The 17,521-nt window shown below is 45.6% G+C and overlaps 1 pseudogene and 1 gene segment (V, D, J or C); one reads left to right on the top strand and one right to left on the bottom strand.

Annotated features, from left to right (window-relative positions):
• Positions 1-3,374: 3,374 nt before the first annotated feature.
• LOC117599699 (Ig kappa chain V-III region PC 7183-like) lies at positions 3,375-9,980 on the top strand. The segment is given in 3 exon segments: positions 3,375-5,629; positions 5,731-6,072; positions 6,224-9,980. Coding segments are annotated over 3 exon segments (564 nt in total).
• A 3,664-nt stretch (positions 9,981-13,644) lies between these two features.
• Positions 13,645-14,715, bottom strand: LOC128321649 (uncharacterized; annotated as a pseudogene).
• Positions 14,716-17,521: the final 2,806 nt, after the last annotated feature.

A 17,521-nucleotide genomic window follows, 5' to 3' on the forward strand; every position in this document is an offset into this window, starting at 1 on the left:
TGGGACTTAGCTAGAAATGCTAAGTACTTAACTACTGTGACTAATTTACATGTCAAATGCTGTTAATGTCATTAAGTAACACTGAACATGAAACTTAAAAGGGTAAGAGCATTGATGTGGTTAGAAAGTTAATTAACACATGAAACGTGTGGAGTTGATAGATGGTAAGAACTGGTCGTTAAATATATAATTTAATGATCGATGGTAAAGCCCATTGTGTAGAAACTCTAGTGTGTGTATATGCAGGGTTTTACGGTAACCACAAAGCACATCAACGAAAAAAGCTACCACTCCTCTTTTTATAATTAAACATAAACACTATACATTTTTATGCACACTTTCTTATTAACTGCTGCAGGCAACATCTTTTAAAAAGAAATAAAGAATAAAACCTTTTCTACTGTAAACCTTTCTAGTGTCTACATCTTAAATAATACAGATGAGCTTCTTCCCCACCAAGTATCTGATGGTTGCTGTAAAACCCTGTATAAAAGCTCACTCCAGTTTCTACCTTAGACAAATGATTTGTGAAAAGACCATACTGAAACTGTACTGCGTCCCGCTCCCCCACAGCGGGATTACACATTATTCCTCTTTGGGGTTGTTAGATCTGCTGACCTAAAAGCACTTCATTAAACTTCTTCTTCTTCTTCTTCTCATCTGTATTAAACCTTCAGAGTCGAGGGAGATAACCCTGCAGAGAAGTGCTCCTGCAGAAACTCCAGAACTGTACCAACTGGGCAGTTGACTGGGTCTTGCATTCGCTGTCCGCACCAAGAAGTGAAAAGTTTCCACTTCAAGGCGTACAGTTTCCTTGTGGTGGGAGCTCTGGACTGGAGTATGGTCTCAACAACCTCAGTTGAGAGACCGGATGCTAGGAGCTGTGCCCCGTCAGGGGCCACGCACACAGCTTCCATAACTCCAGGCGGGGGTGAAGGATGGTGCCCCCCCGTCTGAAAGAGGAGGTCCCTCCTGATCGGAATCTCCAGTCGACAGCCGTCGAGGAGGGACACAAGGTCCGAGAACCATACTTGGGCCGGCCAGAACGAGGCTACTAGCAGAAGACGGATCCCGTCCTGGCGTAATCTCTCCAGAACTCCCGGGAGCAGAGCGATCGGGGGAAAAACATAAAGACGAAGCCTCGGCCACATCTGCACCATGGCATCCAGCCCAAGCGGAGCTGGATGCGTGAGGGAGAACCAGAGCGGACAGTGTGTCATTTCCTGCGATGCAAATAGATCCATTTCTGCCTGGCCGAACTCCCTCCAGAGGAGCTGCACCACCTCGGGGTGGAGCCTCCATTCCTCAGGCCTCAGCCCCTGTCTCGGCAGGATGTCTGCTCCCTGATTGAGGTGCCCAGGGATGTAGACTGCTCTGAGTGAGAGGAGCTTTCCCTGAGCGTACAGTAGGATCTGGTTTGCCAGCCTGTATAGGGGGCGCGAGTGCAGACCCCCCTGTCGGTTGATGTAGGAGACCACCGATGTGTTGTCTGAGCGGACAACCACATGATGTCCCCTTAGGTCTGGAAGGAAGTGTTTAAGAGCTCGAAACACGGCCAGCATCTCCAGGCAGTTTATGTGTCACATGAGATGATGGCCTTCCCACAGACCCTGGGCAGAGTGGCCACTCATGACCCATGAGGGAGGCGTCCATCATTAGCATTACATGACGACAAGGAGCCCCCAGCACCAGGCCTTGTGACAGGAACCAAGGTTTCTTCCACATGTCTAAGGCACGTAAGCATCGCCACGTGACCTTGATCATGTACAGCAGGCCAAAAGGTATCATGTTGGATGCCGAGCCGCTATCTGGCCGTTTCTTTGGTGACCCGGAGCGATAGATCTGTGGCCCGACATAGTTCAGCGACCACGTCGGATTCCCCTTCCTCCCTTTCATCTAGGTCTTTTAGCAGGTCGGCCTGGTATGCCTGCAGCACCGCCATGGTGTGCAGACACACACCGGCCTGACCTGCCACCGTATAAGCTTTGCCAACCAGGCTGGATGTCAGTCTTACTGGCCTGGTGGGAAGCCTTGGGGCCTTCAGGGACGATGCTGAATACGGGGAGAGATAGCTCGCGAGCGTCTCCTCCACCATCGGCATCACCCCGTATCCATTCTCATTCAGCTCTGTGATGTTTGAGTAATTCGAAACAGTAGGGCTGAAGAGTCAGAAAGAATATGGTTTCTCCCACAATCTAGACACCTCGGCGTGGAGATCAGGGAAAAACGGAAGGCCCCGTCGTGAGAGCTGTGATTTAGCTCAAAGGAAGTGCTCATCCAGCTTTCATTCAGTCACAACCTCCATGAGCTCCTCATACGTGAGGGACTGTGGTGGCGAGCCCACAGTCTCCTCTGTGTCGACGCTCATCACGTCGACCTCCTCGGAGGAAGACGGATGAAACGCCTGGCTCTCTGTCTGGGGGGAAGAAACTGCGGGGCGGGCTTCCGATCCCTGAGAGGGAGCCGTGGATCTAGTGGGTGAGGACAGAGATAACCGTCTCAGATCCCTCCGCTAAATCCACTTGCAATCCCCACGATAACACTCTCCGCTGTGCCTCGGCCGGACCCAGCAGGATCGCGAACCTGGCCGCTTTCATCAAAGATGGCCAGACGGGAGTGGAGCACACGGAGTGGAAGAAGCTCACAATCATGACAGTTAGCCCCCTCGAGAGCTAACCGTGCATGCTCCGCTCCCAAACAGACGACGCACAAATCGTGTATATCCCCACCCAAGAGATAGCGTGGGCAGGGAACAACACACAATTTGAAACGCCGTCTGCTCGCCACAGACTTTGATTTTCGCTTTGACATTGCTTCACACACACGCACATAAACAGACACGATCGCTGATGAGCAAAAGCTAACGTGCGTTTGCCGGGTCTACCTTTATGCTTCCTGGTTGCTCATGTCACCCCGCTCGTGACGTCTCACTTCTCCATTGGACTGATTTCACACGTGTTTCAGAATGTGGTCTCGCCAGGGCGTTCCCAAAGTGTTTCGACGCAGCTCGAGTTCCTGAAGGGGAACTTTGTTTGCATATCTCCTGACTTCTGCCTGTTTGTTGACTTTGACCCTGCTTCTCATTTTGGATTTGTTTGTCATTGCAAAAATAAGGAAACTTTACCTGCAACTGTCACTGATTCCACTACCTGATGTAATGATATTGTATCCATATATCAAAATGTTTGTGTTCAAATAGAATGTAAAATAAAAATGTAAAATTACAACAAAAAAATTATTCAAATATGGATAATGTTATGAAATAACAAGGAATATGAAACTTAAAAGGGCAATTGTGCATTGGTCATTAGAAAGTTAATTAACACATGAAACGTGTGGCTTTGATAGACAGTAAGAACAAGTCATTAAATATATGATTTCCTTTTAATGTTTAAAATGAAAAATACACTCTGAATATTGATACTTGTCATCACAACATATGTAACGGAGTTCAAATATTGCTGTTAAAGTCAATTCAATTCAATTTTATTTGTATAGCTCTTTTAACAATGGACATTGTCACAAAGCAGCTTTACAGTAATAGATGGATTCACAAAAAATATATTGTAAATATGTGAATTTATCCCTAATGAGCAAGCCAGAGGCGACGGTGGCAAGGAAAAACTCCCTGATACAATATGAGGAAGAAACCTTGAGAGGAACCAGGCTCAAAAGGGAACCCATCCTCATCTGGGTGCAACGGATAGTGCAATTATAAATAAATCCCTTCTATTATTGTGTACTATATGGACAAATGGTGCAATTGTGCAACCAGTAAATTCATCAAAGTTTTTGCAAGAAGTCCGGTTGGTTAAAATCTATCCACTGTCCACTGATGGAGTCCTGAGTACGAAGCTGGTCATGGCAATTGCAGCCCCAAAGCCACTACAGCAATCACAGTCCCAAGCCGTTTCAGTACAGCTCCCCATATGAGATCCCCATGCCATCTCCACAGCCCCCAGGTGGCACCATCCCCAGCAAACCAAACGGTTCTTCAGGCCGTCCATATGGGGCCACCACCAGCAGCAGCGAGCGAACTCAACCGATGAGAACTCGAACCAGAAGTAGGGCATCAGGATGGGTCAGGCAGGTCCGGGGAGCAACAGGGGTCAGCACCACTGGCTTCTCAGAAGTAGCATGTGTAGCTCGACAGAGAGCAAAAGAGAGAGAGAGATCGAGAGAGAGGGAGAGAATGTTAAATTCATGCTGAAATTGGGAAAACTTACCATTGGCTGTTGCGCCACTATATGTGCATATATTTGCATACCTTATATGGTGGGGTGGTGCTACGCTTTATATCTCTCGCTGTCAGTAAGTTGCTCTGATCATTGCTCTATTGTAAGTGAAAATGAATTATGGTTGTTTTCAGGTGCAGGTTTAGAGCTTGAATCACACAAAAGGTTACTTCTTTCATCTATCAGCATTCAGATTCTGTCGGTCAGGTCCAGTGTATGATATTTGCAATGTTAAAGCCGAGGGTATCTAATTGCGCCATTAACCTGCAAGTGAACTCTGAACCTCTGTTTATTTCAGTTTAAACCTCAGAGCAACATCGGTCCACTGTATATTAACCAGCCTTTGGTCGTGTTTGCTCCAGGTATGTGGTTTATTTGGTAATATCCATGTTCTGTGTAAGAAATTCCAGCCCTAATTGAGACTGAGCATTAGAGCACGTGTAATCTGCTCGCACGTGCTGAGTTATGTAGCTGAGTTACGTAGCTAGCTTTTCTTGTTCTGTTTCATTTTTAAAATAATATGTAATTCATAAACTGATGGTCACTTAGTTTATTGTTGTTTTGTATTAATGTGAATTGTATTAACACATGAAACATGTGGAATTGATATGTTGTAAGAACATGTCATTAAATATATAATTTAATGTTCGATGGTAAAGGCCATTGTGTAGAAACTCTAGTGTGTGTATATGCAGGGTTTTATGGTAACCACAAAGCACATCGAAAAAAAAAGCTGTCACTCCTCTTTTTATAATTAAACGTTAAAACTATAAATTTATATGCATACGTTTTTATTTACTGCTGTATGCAGCATCTTTTAAAAAAGAAATAAAGAATAAAAGTAACCTTTTCTACTGTAAACCTTTCTAGTGTCTACATCTTAAATAATACAGATAAGCTTTTTCCCTCAAGTGTCTGATGTTTACTGTAAAACCCTGTATAAACGCTCACTCCACTTTCTACCTTAGACAAATGATTTGTGAAAGGACCATACTGAAACTGTACTGCGTCCCGCTCCCCCACAGCGGGATTACACATTATTCCTCTTTGGGGTTGTTAGATCTGCTGACCTAAAAGCACTTCATTAAACTTCTTCTATCAGAGAGGTTCCAGCACACAGGACTGATAGAGCTCCAGTATATCATATCTGTAAAGTCATGTGACTCATCACAGCATCAGAATAGACAAGAATTCACTGTGAGCTTCACATCTCACTACAGCTAATGGACCAATCAAATCAGTCCACAGCTTCAAAACATCCAATCAGGTGTGAGTCTGGACCTGGTTTTCTACAGAACACACAAGTTCCTTACATCACTATCACTTTTTCTAAACAGGAACGATGATCACACTCTTTGTCGCTCTTTACTCTCTGCTTTGTCTCTGCACAGCTGGTGAGTAACATTTTGAAAACTTTCATTTAAAATAGTAATATTACATATTTAACTAATTTACTGACATCATTAAACATTAAATATTAAACACTTTTTTACAGTAAAAACTTCTGACGTCAAGGAGCTTCACGTGAAAAGAGTAAATCGTGGAGAAAATGTAACTATGGAGTGTGACATTAGCAGGGTCAAAGACAAAGATAATTTATTTTGGTACAGACAGAGTTTTGGAAAAGTGCCTCAGTTTTTAGCAAGACATTACGGGAAAAATAATTCCAAATTTGATGAGGGATTTAATGATAGCCGCTTCAGTATTACTGTAAATGCCCATAAGTTTGATCTCAAAATTAAAGAAATAAGAGAAGATGATGGAGGAGAATATTTTTGTGGAGAATTGGATGCAAGTTTACTAAAGTTCACATCTGGAACACGTCTGCAATTTGAAGGTAAACAGTTTTACTCTGATAACCTGCTAATTCCAGATCAACACTTTAACCAGAATTATGTACACATATGCATTAAATGCTGAATATTTCACATTATTCATATTTAGTATCATTTCTGTTTATTTGCTGCTTTTCCATTTTATTTGTAAAGGTAACGAGATGAAACCCTGTCCTACACCTGGAACGGTTAACAAGAACACAGATTCTGTTACACTCCAGGGTTCAGATAGCAGCGATGGAAAAAGTAAGAGTTTTGATCAAATAAGCTTCCTTTCACTTTCTGTAACAGAATTTTCTCTAGTTAAAACCTTTTCCTGTTAATAAATCATACAATATTTATACAAATTGTGCATTTTCATCATTTCAGGAAATGAACATTGGATTATTGCCTCAACAACCTCCATAATAATATCTCTTATTCTAATTGTGGTTCTGGTTGGAGTTTTATTTAAAAATCAGAGAAAAGGTTTGTTTACTTTTATTATTATTATTTATAGAGTTAATGTATAAAGATGTCACCAAAATGTGGATCCTTTCTACATTTAAACTTTACTTATGTGTATCATTGTTCAGGTGCTTCATCAAGAAACCATCAAATTCCCACCAATCAGGTAATCCAGTCTTCTATTAACTGTGATTCTGTTAAATAAATCCACATCTGACCTACAATCCACAATACACACAGAATTTTAACAGACAACTATTTACAAAATATCAATGTAATAATTATTTGTAGTCTTTTAATGTGCTCTGGTTTATAAACGGCTCTTGTTGTTCATCAGGCTGATGATGAAGATGTCTTGAACTATGCAGCTGTTAGATTTGCTAAGAAACCTTCATCCTCCAGAACCTCCAGAGACAAGAGCCATGAAGACGTTTATGCACAAGTTAAAATAAAATAGTTAAAGAGAAATGAACTCAGACTTGAAAAACTATATAAACGTAATTATTTAACAAGTTTGTAGACAGATGTGTCTTTTTTTTAATCGGACAAAAAATTTTATTGCTGTAAGTTTTATCACCATTTCCAAAGCTTTTTAATGTACTAAATTGCCCTACTTGATGGATGTAGTTTTTTTATTTATTTACTTATTTTTATAACTTTATTTTACTTTTATTCTCTGCTGTTTTTTTCTTTCTGAAAGCCTTACATTTGGGATGTTTTCTCAGCATTTTCTCTTAAAGTTTCTAGATTTTAGAATGTAAAAAAATATTTTTGTTACATTATCAAGAAATGGCTCATGGTACACAACTTGCCTAAACTTTTTTTTTTGCAAGTTATTTTGCTTGGGAGCTTTATGAAGATGCTAAATATTATTAATATTGTAATTACTTTAGATCAGCTAAAGCATTTTTGTATCCAGTACATCTGTAAACGTAATACATTTTCTACTTTTCCAGAAATACTAAGGGCCTTTAAAAGTGCAACAGGGCTGAATATAAAGACAAGTGGTTACTGCACTAAATTCCAGATAGAAATTTATGCGAATCATGTTAATGACCATAATTAATCAAATGTCATTAAAAAATAAATCAATTTTCAACATTTATTAAAAGTTCTGTTTAGTTTATAATTAATAAACACATCTTCTAGATCAGCACTTTTATTGACTCCAGTCTTTCCTTTGAAGCTCATGTAGCTAATATTACTAGGATAGCCTTCTTTTATCTCAGAAATATTGCTACGATAAAAAATATAATGTTCCTACACCAAGCAGAATAACCAGCTCATGCTTTTGTTACCTATAAGTTGGATTATTGTAATGCCTTACTGTCTGGACATTCTAGTGGTGCATAAACAAGCTTCAGTTAATCCAGAATGCAGCAGCCAGAGTTCTTACTAGAACCAGACGATATGACCACATCACCTCTATCTTATCCACACTGCATTGGCTCACAATCAAATTTCGCATTGATTATAAAATACTACTACTGACCTATAAAGCACTGAATGGTCTCATGCCACAGTACCTGAGTGAACGTCCGGTGTTTTATGATCCACCATACCTACTTCGATCAAAAGGCTCTTTGTTGGTGCCTCGAATAGTAACGGCTGGAGCAAGGGGCAAAGCTTTCTCTTACAAAGCCCCACAGTTATGGAACAGCACTCCAATTAGTGTGCAGGACTCAGATACAGTCTCAGTGTTTAAGTCGAGGCTGAAAATATATTTCTTTAGTCAAGCCCTTTGTCGATAGTTGTTTTCTTAGGTAAAGGAGCAGATCTGGAGAGCTCATGGGCATAGAGTGTTTAGGGGAACTGGGTTGTTTGGATGCTGTTTTTCCCCCACTCTCATACGTTCACTCAGGTTTGTTGATGATGGAGTGGCTGGTCACTTTATGTTCCAGGTCACCCTCATGTCTATGTTACTGGTTGGATCTCCTTTTTATTTATGTTGTCATACCTTCTCTTGCTGGAGTCCCTGCTTGCACTCTACATACAATGTACAATTTCTTTAACCATTATGTGACAGTCAGCATATCTAATAATCTCTGTCCCTCTCTCTCTCTCTTGAGCTACACATGCTACTCCTGAGATACCAGTGACCCTGACCTATTCAGCTCTCTGGGCCTGCTGATCCTGATGCCCTGTTTCTGGTTGAAATTCTCATCACTTGGAAATCACTTGCTGCTGCTGATGAAGCTATTAGTCAAGAAAACTGTAGATGCAGCAACCTTTCAATGGTAAAATAAACACAGACAGAACTGGTGTTCAGTATGGCCTCTCCCCTATAAATATTTCCTCAGTAACAAAATAAGAGATTTTTTGTAATGCAGATACAGAATCTATTGCACACTCATTTTTATTGCGTAGAAGGATTGGTAAAGAAATACCTTTTAAAAACCACTACATTTATTTTCTTTCTTTTTACTTCATATTTTTTGTTACTGTGACCAGGCAGTATGGCCTGAAGCAAGATCTGAATTAAAACGTTACTTAAACCAAAGAAATAATTCAAAAAATCTGCTTTCTGACTACGCCACTATGGGAATTTCACCCACAGAATTTACCCCTAAAGCTACACACGGGTTCCCCACCCAAAGGCAGAATAAAACATGGAGACACAGGTATCTATTCTCAAACAAAAAAAAATACTTTTTTACAACAAAATACAGTAACACAATATAGCCTTCACTTAAAAAGGTAAACACCTAAATATCCCATTACATTAAAGGCAACTTCACAGAGCTGCGGCTCTGTAAACAAATAAACAAAACCAATTAACAAACACAAAAAACAAAAGAAAAGTATCCTCGATGAGGGTTAACACACAGGAACAAACACACGATGTGCTTGATGCAGACCACTAGGAACAAAGCAGCGGTAATGCACTGCAAAGAACCGGCACTTCACCCTGCAGACAGTGGATACGGTTTAAAATAATCATATTCAATGTTCAAAGAGGAAAATTACTAAGAAACACTAACCTACCGTTAAAAAGGCCTCAGGACTCTGGATCTAACATGGTACTCAATTATTCGGCCTACATTCAACAATCGCCGTCTGTATGCATAACCGATAGCGCTAAGCTGAAAATAGAATAAATTGCCAATCGCCCAACTACAACAGCCGATACAATGTTGTGTTAATCAAATAAACTACAATGAAGGGCAGATGTATATCAATTTAATCCAGACGTGATAAGATGGAAAGCACTAAACCGGCAGTAATGTTATCACCCACTTTTCAAACAATGAAGCCAACTCGGAAGAGCAGACAGCAAAAGGTGTCAGAGCAGCTTCCAACCACAGGCCAGGAAACGGGGTGATATCCAGGGAAATCACCGCATATCTGAGCTACCGGTGTGTGTCACATATATATACGCTCAACACGGTGCCAATTAATGACGTCACGAGTGTCACAGTAACAACTATCCCAGCAACAACTCGGGCAGATAGGCATTAGTCCATCATGCGACATTATGAAAGTGAAAGTGAAAGTGAAGTGACGTGTAGCCAAGTATAGTGACCCATACTCGGGAATTTGTGCTCTGTATTTAACCCATCCAGGTGGAGACACACACACACACACACACACCTGGAACAGTGGGGAGTTCAGTGCCTTGAGGGAGGAAGAGAGCACTGGTCCTTCGCTACCCCCACCTACAATCCCTGCCGGACCTGAGACTCGAACACACGACCTTCAGGTTACAAGTTTGACTCTTTAACCATTAGGCCACGACTGCCCCCCTTATGTTAATGTGTCATATCAACAAAGGAAGAGGCAGTGCCCTCCAGCTCACGTAACACAGACAGGCCTAAAAACAGGACTACAACACCCATCCTTCACGTACTTTCTCATGTTCATCATTATTCAGATTGCACATGCCTGGACTCAATCACAGTCACACTACTTAAAGACTCTCACTTCAACAGCTCAATGTGAAATACACTCTCAGTCTCACATACCTGTCTATACCATGCTTTCTATCTCTGTGCTCTAGTGTTTATGGTTATGGCTACGTTTCTGGATTCTGGTTTATATCTTTGTCTCTTGCCCAAGTAACGTTGTTTGCACATCTCCTGACTTCTGCCTGTTTGTTGACTTTGATGCTGCTTCTCATTTTGGATTTGTTTGTCTTTGCAAAAATAAAGAAACTTTACCTGCAACTGTCACTGATTCCACAACTTGATGTAATGATATTGTATGCATATATTATAATGTTCAAGTTCAAATAAAATGTGATGTAAAAATGTAAAATTATAATGAAAAAATTAATCAAATATGGATAATGTTATGAAATAACAAGGAATATGAAAATTAAAAGGGCAAATGTGCATTGGTCATTAGAAAGTTAATTAACAGATGAAACGGGTGGCTTTGATAGATGACAGGGCATTAAATATATAATTTCCTTCTAATGTTTAAAATTAAAAATACACTCTGAATATTGATAAATTGCTCATAAATTCATGCCGAAAATGGGAAAACTTACCATTGGCTGTTGCACCACTATATTTGCATATATTTGCATACCTTATATGGTGGGGTGGTGCTACGCTTTATATCTCTCGCTGTCAGTAAGTTGCTCTGATGATTGCTCTATTGTAAGTAAAAATGAATTATGGTTGTTTTCAGGTGCAGGTTTAGAGCTTGAATCACACAAAATGTTACTTCTTTCATCTTTCAGCATTCAGATTCTGTCGGTCAGGTCCAGTGTATGATATTTGCAATGATAAAGCCGATGGTATCTAATTCCAGGTATGTGGTTTATTTGGTAATATCCATTTTTATTTAAAGAAGTTTAACCAGACTTGTATGGAGGACAGAGGGAACATCACACCACCAGCTCTTTTTTACAAAGAGATCACTTTATTGCCAATTTTATTTGGAAAAATAGAAACATTATTTAAATAAACATCTGAATAAGTGCGACAAACATTAACTCTATATGTCCTCGCTAGAACAAACAGCGATACACAAGTGACACTCCAGCACTGCACTGCGCTACACTCTCGTGGTCATTCCCCGCCCAACACAGCACAACAACATCGTGATTAAACACTAAGCATGTTACACAGTGGGAAAAATCAGCTCTTCCCCTAGCTCAGCATGCACAGAGTTATTCATAGGAACATTAAAAATCACAAATACAACATACACACTCATACATACACACAACAAACAAAAGAGAATTTAAAAGATAAAACACTTCCCCTTTTCCAGGAAAAAAGACCCCGCCCCGGGGTCTAGGGAAAGGAATCAGCCATGCCGAGTCAACGTCCTCAGAGACAGCATGCGCTCTTCTGTCCTTTATTCCCGTCCCGACAGTCACGGCAATCAATGACTTTTGGAGAATCACAACGTCACTGGTACTGATGAGTCCCCTCTGTGCAGCACACTTTTATTGGGAAACTGATGAGTCCTCTTGAAACAGCACCTTCCTTTGAAATGCTCCTTGAACAGGTGGCCAGCGCTCCTAAATTCCCCTCACTATCTAACTAAACCCAAAAAATACAATCTATCTAGCTATCTTCATTGCCGGACAAACCCTAATGGTCTCGAGCAACACAAAAGCGTCCCAGTTCTTCCCCTGAGCACAAAAGCCAGTCACGTTCACTCTAACGCCCCGCTTTCCTCTCACATCGTCTCTTAAATTTCCTTCCCTCCAGGTGAGTTCAATCAATCTCTGCCCTCCGTCAATGGGAAGAGATTACGCTGTGTAAAAGCTCAAGTAGGCGGGGTCAAAGCCAGACAAAAGAGAAATCCCCAGCATTCATTACAGTATTAATGTGAATTGATGGAAGTAATGAGGGAATGAGTGTTTTATATTTAATTTTCCTAAATGTATGCTTTAATTTGAGTTTCTGTCCACTATATGTTCAAGGTCACCTTGTGAATCTGGACATTACAAAGCAGAGCTTTATATCTCTCTCTGTCGTTAAAACCTCCGAGCAACATCAGTCCACTATATGTTAACCAGCCTTTGGTCGTGTTTATCCCAGGTCCAATAAAAGAAAACTGAGTGACTGTCCACCTCATCCCAAAGTGAATCTTTGCCTACCGCTAGTCACACATATATACTTACAAGGAATATTTTAAGAGCTGAAAATGTCAGACTGTTAATGATTGTTTCTTTCGCTTGACTTTGATAGCTTCCTGACCCGTGCTGTAGTGTTTACTTCTAACATAAAGACGTTTGGATTGTTGAAGTGACACAAAATAAGTCAGTGTGAGCTGCTGGCTAAAACTTCTAAGTCTGAGGCTTGAAAACACAGTGTTACTTCTGTTAAAGTGAAAGCATTGTGTGATGTGAGAAAGTGCTGCTGCAGCCAGTAAAACTTCTTCAAATGCTTCAAGAGTGCTTTGACAGTTGGTCCAAATAATTAAGTCTGCACCCAGGACTGATTCTGGGCTTGTTTGGGGCAGGCTTATAATTGCAGGTTTGCCTTCACATGGAAGAATTCCTTTACATACATCACTTCATGTTCATCCATTTGCTGTTTTAATTATTATTTTAATTTGGTACCAACAGACATGCAACAAAGAACAGCACTGTTTACAAGCATGGCATGGCATTGTGCAGGAAACCTGGAAAAGAGAAGCCGTTTTCTTTTGTATGTTCTCAGTACAAACACTCACACCACAAAAGTAAGATAATTACAGTGCTCCAGTCTTATGAAAGTCGTCTCCAGGTTACGTATGTAACCATGGTTCCCCGAGGGAACGAGACGCTGCGTCACGAAACGCTATGGGAACGCCCCTGCGTGACCGCGCTCTGAATCACGTGTCTAATCCGTCCAATGGATGGGCGAGACGTCACGGGCGGGGTGAGGTAGCAACCCAGAAGCATAAAAGCCCGAGCGGCGAGCCCCGCGTTAGCTTACTGGAAAATGAAGCAAGCGCCGCAGGGACGCCGGAAGTGTGGCACCGAGACGCAGCATCTCGTTCCCTCGGGGAACCATGGTTACATACGTAACCTAGAGACGCTCCCCTTCAGGAACTCGAGCTAGGTCACGAAACGCTATGGGAACGAGTATACCCACGCCGCCAGACTTACAAGTCCCTCCCTCCAGGAGGAGGCAAGCCTAAGGCACAAGGACAGAGGAGCCGGGAGTGGCTCGGGTATCTAGGTCATAAAACTTGGCAAAGGTCAGGGGCGTGGACCATCCCGCCGCGTTGCAGATGTCCGGTAAGGACACACCTGCCAGAAAGGCCTTAGAGGCCGCCACCGCTCGGGTAGAGTGAGCCTTGACCCCCAGGGGACTGGGGAGACCAGAGTACTCGAAAGCCAGAGAAATGGATTCTACAATCCACCGGCTGAGGGTCTGCTTAGAAGCAGGAAAACCCCTCTTAGGGGGACCAAAGCAAACAAGCAACTGGTCCGCCTTTCTCCACAGGGCAGTTCTGTGGACGTACCCGTCCAGTGCTCGCACTGGACACATACAATTGAGCTTCCGATGGTCGGGCTCCCTGAAGGGAGGAGGACAGAAAGCCTGCAGCACGACCGGCCGTGGTGCCGAGGAGGGGACTTTCGGTACGTACCCCGCTCAGGGGTACAAGAATGCTTTGGCCAAACCAGGCGCAAAGTCTAAATAGGAAGGGGCCACCGAGAGGGCCTGAAGATCCCCCACTCTCCTAAGAGAGGAAATTGCCAAGAGAAAGGCAGTTTTCAACGTCAGAAGACGGTCCAAAATCTCCTCTATGGGCTCGAAGGGGGGTTTGCAGAGAGCCTCTAAAACCACGGCCAGGTCCGACGAGGGGACCCGAGATCGAGCTGGAGGTCTGATCCTCAGTGCACCGTGGAGGAAACGTGTCACCCAGGGGTGCCTGCCCACTGACTGGCCATCGAGAGGGGCATGGCAGGCCACAATAGCCGCCACGTACACCTTCAGGGTGGAGTGGGTCAGTCCCGCGGAGAGGCGGGCCTGCAAGAACTCCAGCACTGTACCAACTGGGCAGTGAACAGGGTCAAGCTGGCGGTCTCCGCACCAGGAAGTGAAAAGGTTCCACTTCAGGGCGTACAGTTTCCTCGTAGAGGGAGCTCTGGACTGGAGGATGGTCTCCACAACCTCGGTTGAGAGACCGGAAGCACGGAGTTGTGCCCCCTCAGAGGCCACACCCACAGCTTCCACAGCTCCGGGCGGGGGTGAAGATGGCCCCCCGCCTGTGAGAGGAGATCCCTCCTGATCGGAATCTCCCATGGGGAGCCGTCTAGGAGGGAAATCAGGTCCGAGAACCATACTCAGTGACGAATAGAACAGTAGACGAATTCTGTCCCGGCGCACTCTCTCCAGAACTCCCGGGAGCAGAGCGACCGGAGGAAAAGCGTACAGACGCAGCCTCGGCCACGGCTGTACCATGGCATCCAGTCCAAGAGGAGCTGGATGAATCAGAGAGAACCAAAGGGGACAGTGTGACGTCTCCTGCGTCGCAAACAGATCCACCTGGGCTCTGCCGAACATACGCCATATGAGCTCCACGACCTCGGGGTGGAGGCTCCATTCCCCGGGCACCGGCCCCTGCCTCGACAGGGCGTCCGCTCCCACGTTGAGATGACCAGGGATGTAGGCCGCTCTCAATGAGAGGAGGTTCCCTTGGGACCACACAAGGATCTGGAGCGCCAGCCTGTAAAGGGGGCGCGAACGCAGACCTCCCTGGCGGTTGATGTAAGAGACCACCGTCGTGTTGTCGGTGCGCACCAACACGTGGCGGCCTCTTAGGTCTGGGAGAAAGTGTTTCAGAGCTAGAAACACGGCCAGCATCTCCAGGCGGTTGATGTACCAAGTGAGATGGCGGCCGCTCCACAGACCACGGGCAGGACGGCCACTCATGACCGCTCCCCATCCGGTGAGGGACGCATCCGTCGCTAGCACTACGCGGCGACCAGGAGCTCCCAGGACTGGGCCCTGAGACAAGAACCCAGGTTCTCTCCACACAGCTAAGGCACGGCGGCATCGCCGCGTGACCTTGATCATGCGGAGCGGGTTTCCTCTGTTTCGGAAAAAACCCCTGGTCTTGAGCCACCACTGTAGGGGTCTCATGTGCAGCAGGCCAAAAGGTATCACGTTGGACGCAGCTGCCAATAGGCCCAGCAGTCTCTGAAACTGCTTTACAGTGAGTGACCGGCCTACTTTCGCTCTCGCGACCGCTGTGAGGACCGACTCGATCCGAGCAGGAGACAAACGTGCCTGCATCGTGGTCGAATCCCACACGACGCCTAGATAAGCGGTTCTCTGAGGTGGAGAAAGCACGCTTTTCTCGGCGTTTAGTCTTAACCCCAGTTCCTTCATATGGGCGAGAACGGTATCTCGATGCCGAGCCGCCATCTGCTCTGAATGAGCTAAAATCAACCAGTCGTCGATATAGTTCAGTATGCGGATGCCCTGTAGTCACATAGGAGCCAGGGCAGCATCCACGCACTTCGTGAAGGTGCGGGGTGAGAGTGCTAGGCCGAAGGGAAGAACCCGATACTGGTAAGCTTCGCCCCCGAAAGCGAACCACAGGAACTTCCTGTGCGGGGGAAGGATGGAGATGTGGAAATACGCATCTTTTAGGTCGATCGTGACGAACCAGTCCTCGGACCTGATCTGAGACACGACCTGAGTGACCGTAAGCATCCTGAACTTCATTCGAGCGACTGAGAGGTTCAATTGCCGCAAGTCCAAAATGGGACGCAGCCCTCCCCCCTTCTTGGGAATAATGAAGTACCGGCTGTAGAACCCTGACTATCTGTTGTGAGGAGGGATCACCTCGATCGCCTCCTTCCTCAGGAGAGTACGTACTTCCTGCTCCAATACCAGAGCCTGCTCGGGGCCCACCACAGTGGGAAGAACCCCAGAAAAACGAGGTGGAGGCGAGCCGAACTGAATTCGGTAGCCTCTTTCTACAGTACGCAGGACCCAATGAGACACATTCGGCAGAAGTTTCCACGCTGCCAGAAAGCTCACTAAGGGAATCAGTCTCTCGAGACTGACCTCTGGTGTAATAGAAGCGGTTAGCTGGGTGCCCTGAGGCGGCGAACCGACATGGGGGAAATGAGCTAACCGCTGCGAAGGCCTCAGGAGAGGCCGCGAGCCTCCCAGACCCGCTACGTTGCCGGGCGAGAACTGGGAGAGGCGCTCGCCGGAGACCGCTGCGCCCTGATGCACCATAGGTGGCAGGGTTGGCAGATCGGCCTCCTGAGGGCACTGGGGGGACCTGGGCACCGTAAGATGAGGTGTACGCCGCGTCGCCCCAGAGGGGCCCGCCCTCGGAAGCCCTGGGCCAAAACCATCAGGGCTTCTTAGCCGCGGCCCTTCTGGACATGAGGACGGTCCTCAGATCCGCCTTAGTGCCCGAAGGGCCGGGCCCAGAGCGTCGTCGCGACTCCTGCTCCCGCCTCGGGGGAGCACGGGAGGCGACGCTCTGCTTTTGGGCCTCCCTGTAGGAGGGGGCCGTACACGGAGGGGGCTGCCCCCGCCCGGCAGCCCCACAAGCTAGAGAGCGACGGGGGAGGAACCGCTGGAACGCCGCCGCCTGAGCACGGGCCTGCTGGTATCTCTCGACGACGGAGTCTACCGCGTCGCCAAACAGGCCCGAGGGAGTAAGCGGGGCGTCCATGAGCACGACCCTGTCATATCGGACAGGGTCAGCCAGAGATGCCTCTCCGCCGCCACCAGGACTGCCATAGACCGACCGATAGCACGGGCGGTCTCCTTGGTGGCGCGGAGGGACAGATCAGCGGCCCGCCTGAGCTCAGCTACCTGCTCAGACGTACTCTCCCCCTGCTCACCCAGCTCTTTAAGCAGGTCAGCCTGGTACGCCTGTAACACCGCCATGGTGTGCAGACACGCACCGGCCTGACCTGCTGCCGTGTACGCCTTGCCTACCAGCGCTGAGGTGGTCTGCAGCGGCTTGGAAGGCAACGCCGGAGCCTTCAGGGACGATGCAGCAGCAGGGGACAGATAGCTGGCTAGCGTCTGTTCAACCCTGGGCATCGCCCTGTAGCCGGAGTAGTCCAGCCCCGCC

Source organism: Pangasianodon hypophthalmus, chromosome 19 (assembly GCF_027358585.1).
Source record: "Pangasianodon hypophthalmus isolate fPanHyp1 chromosome 19, fPanHyp1.pri, whole genome shotgun sequence".
Lineage (NCBI taxonomy): Eukaryota > Metazoa > Chordata > Actinopteri > Siluriformes > Pangasiidae > Pangasianodon > Pangasianodon hypophthalmus.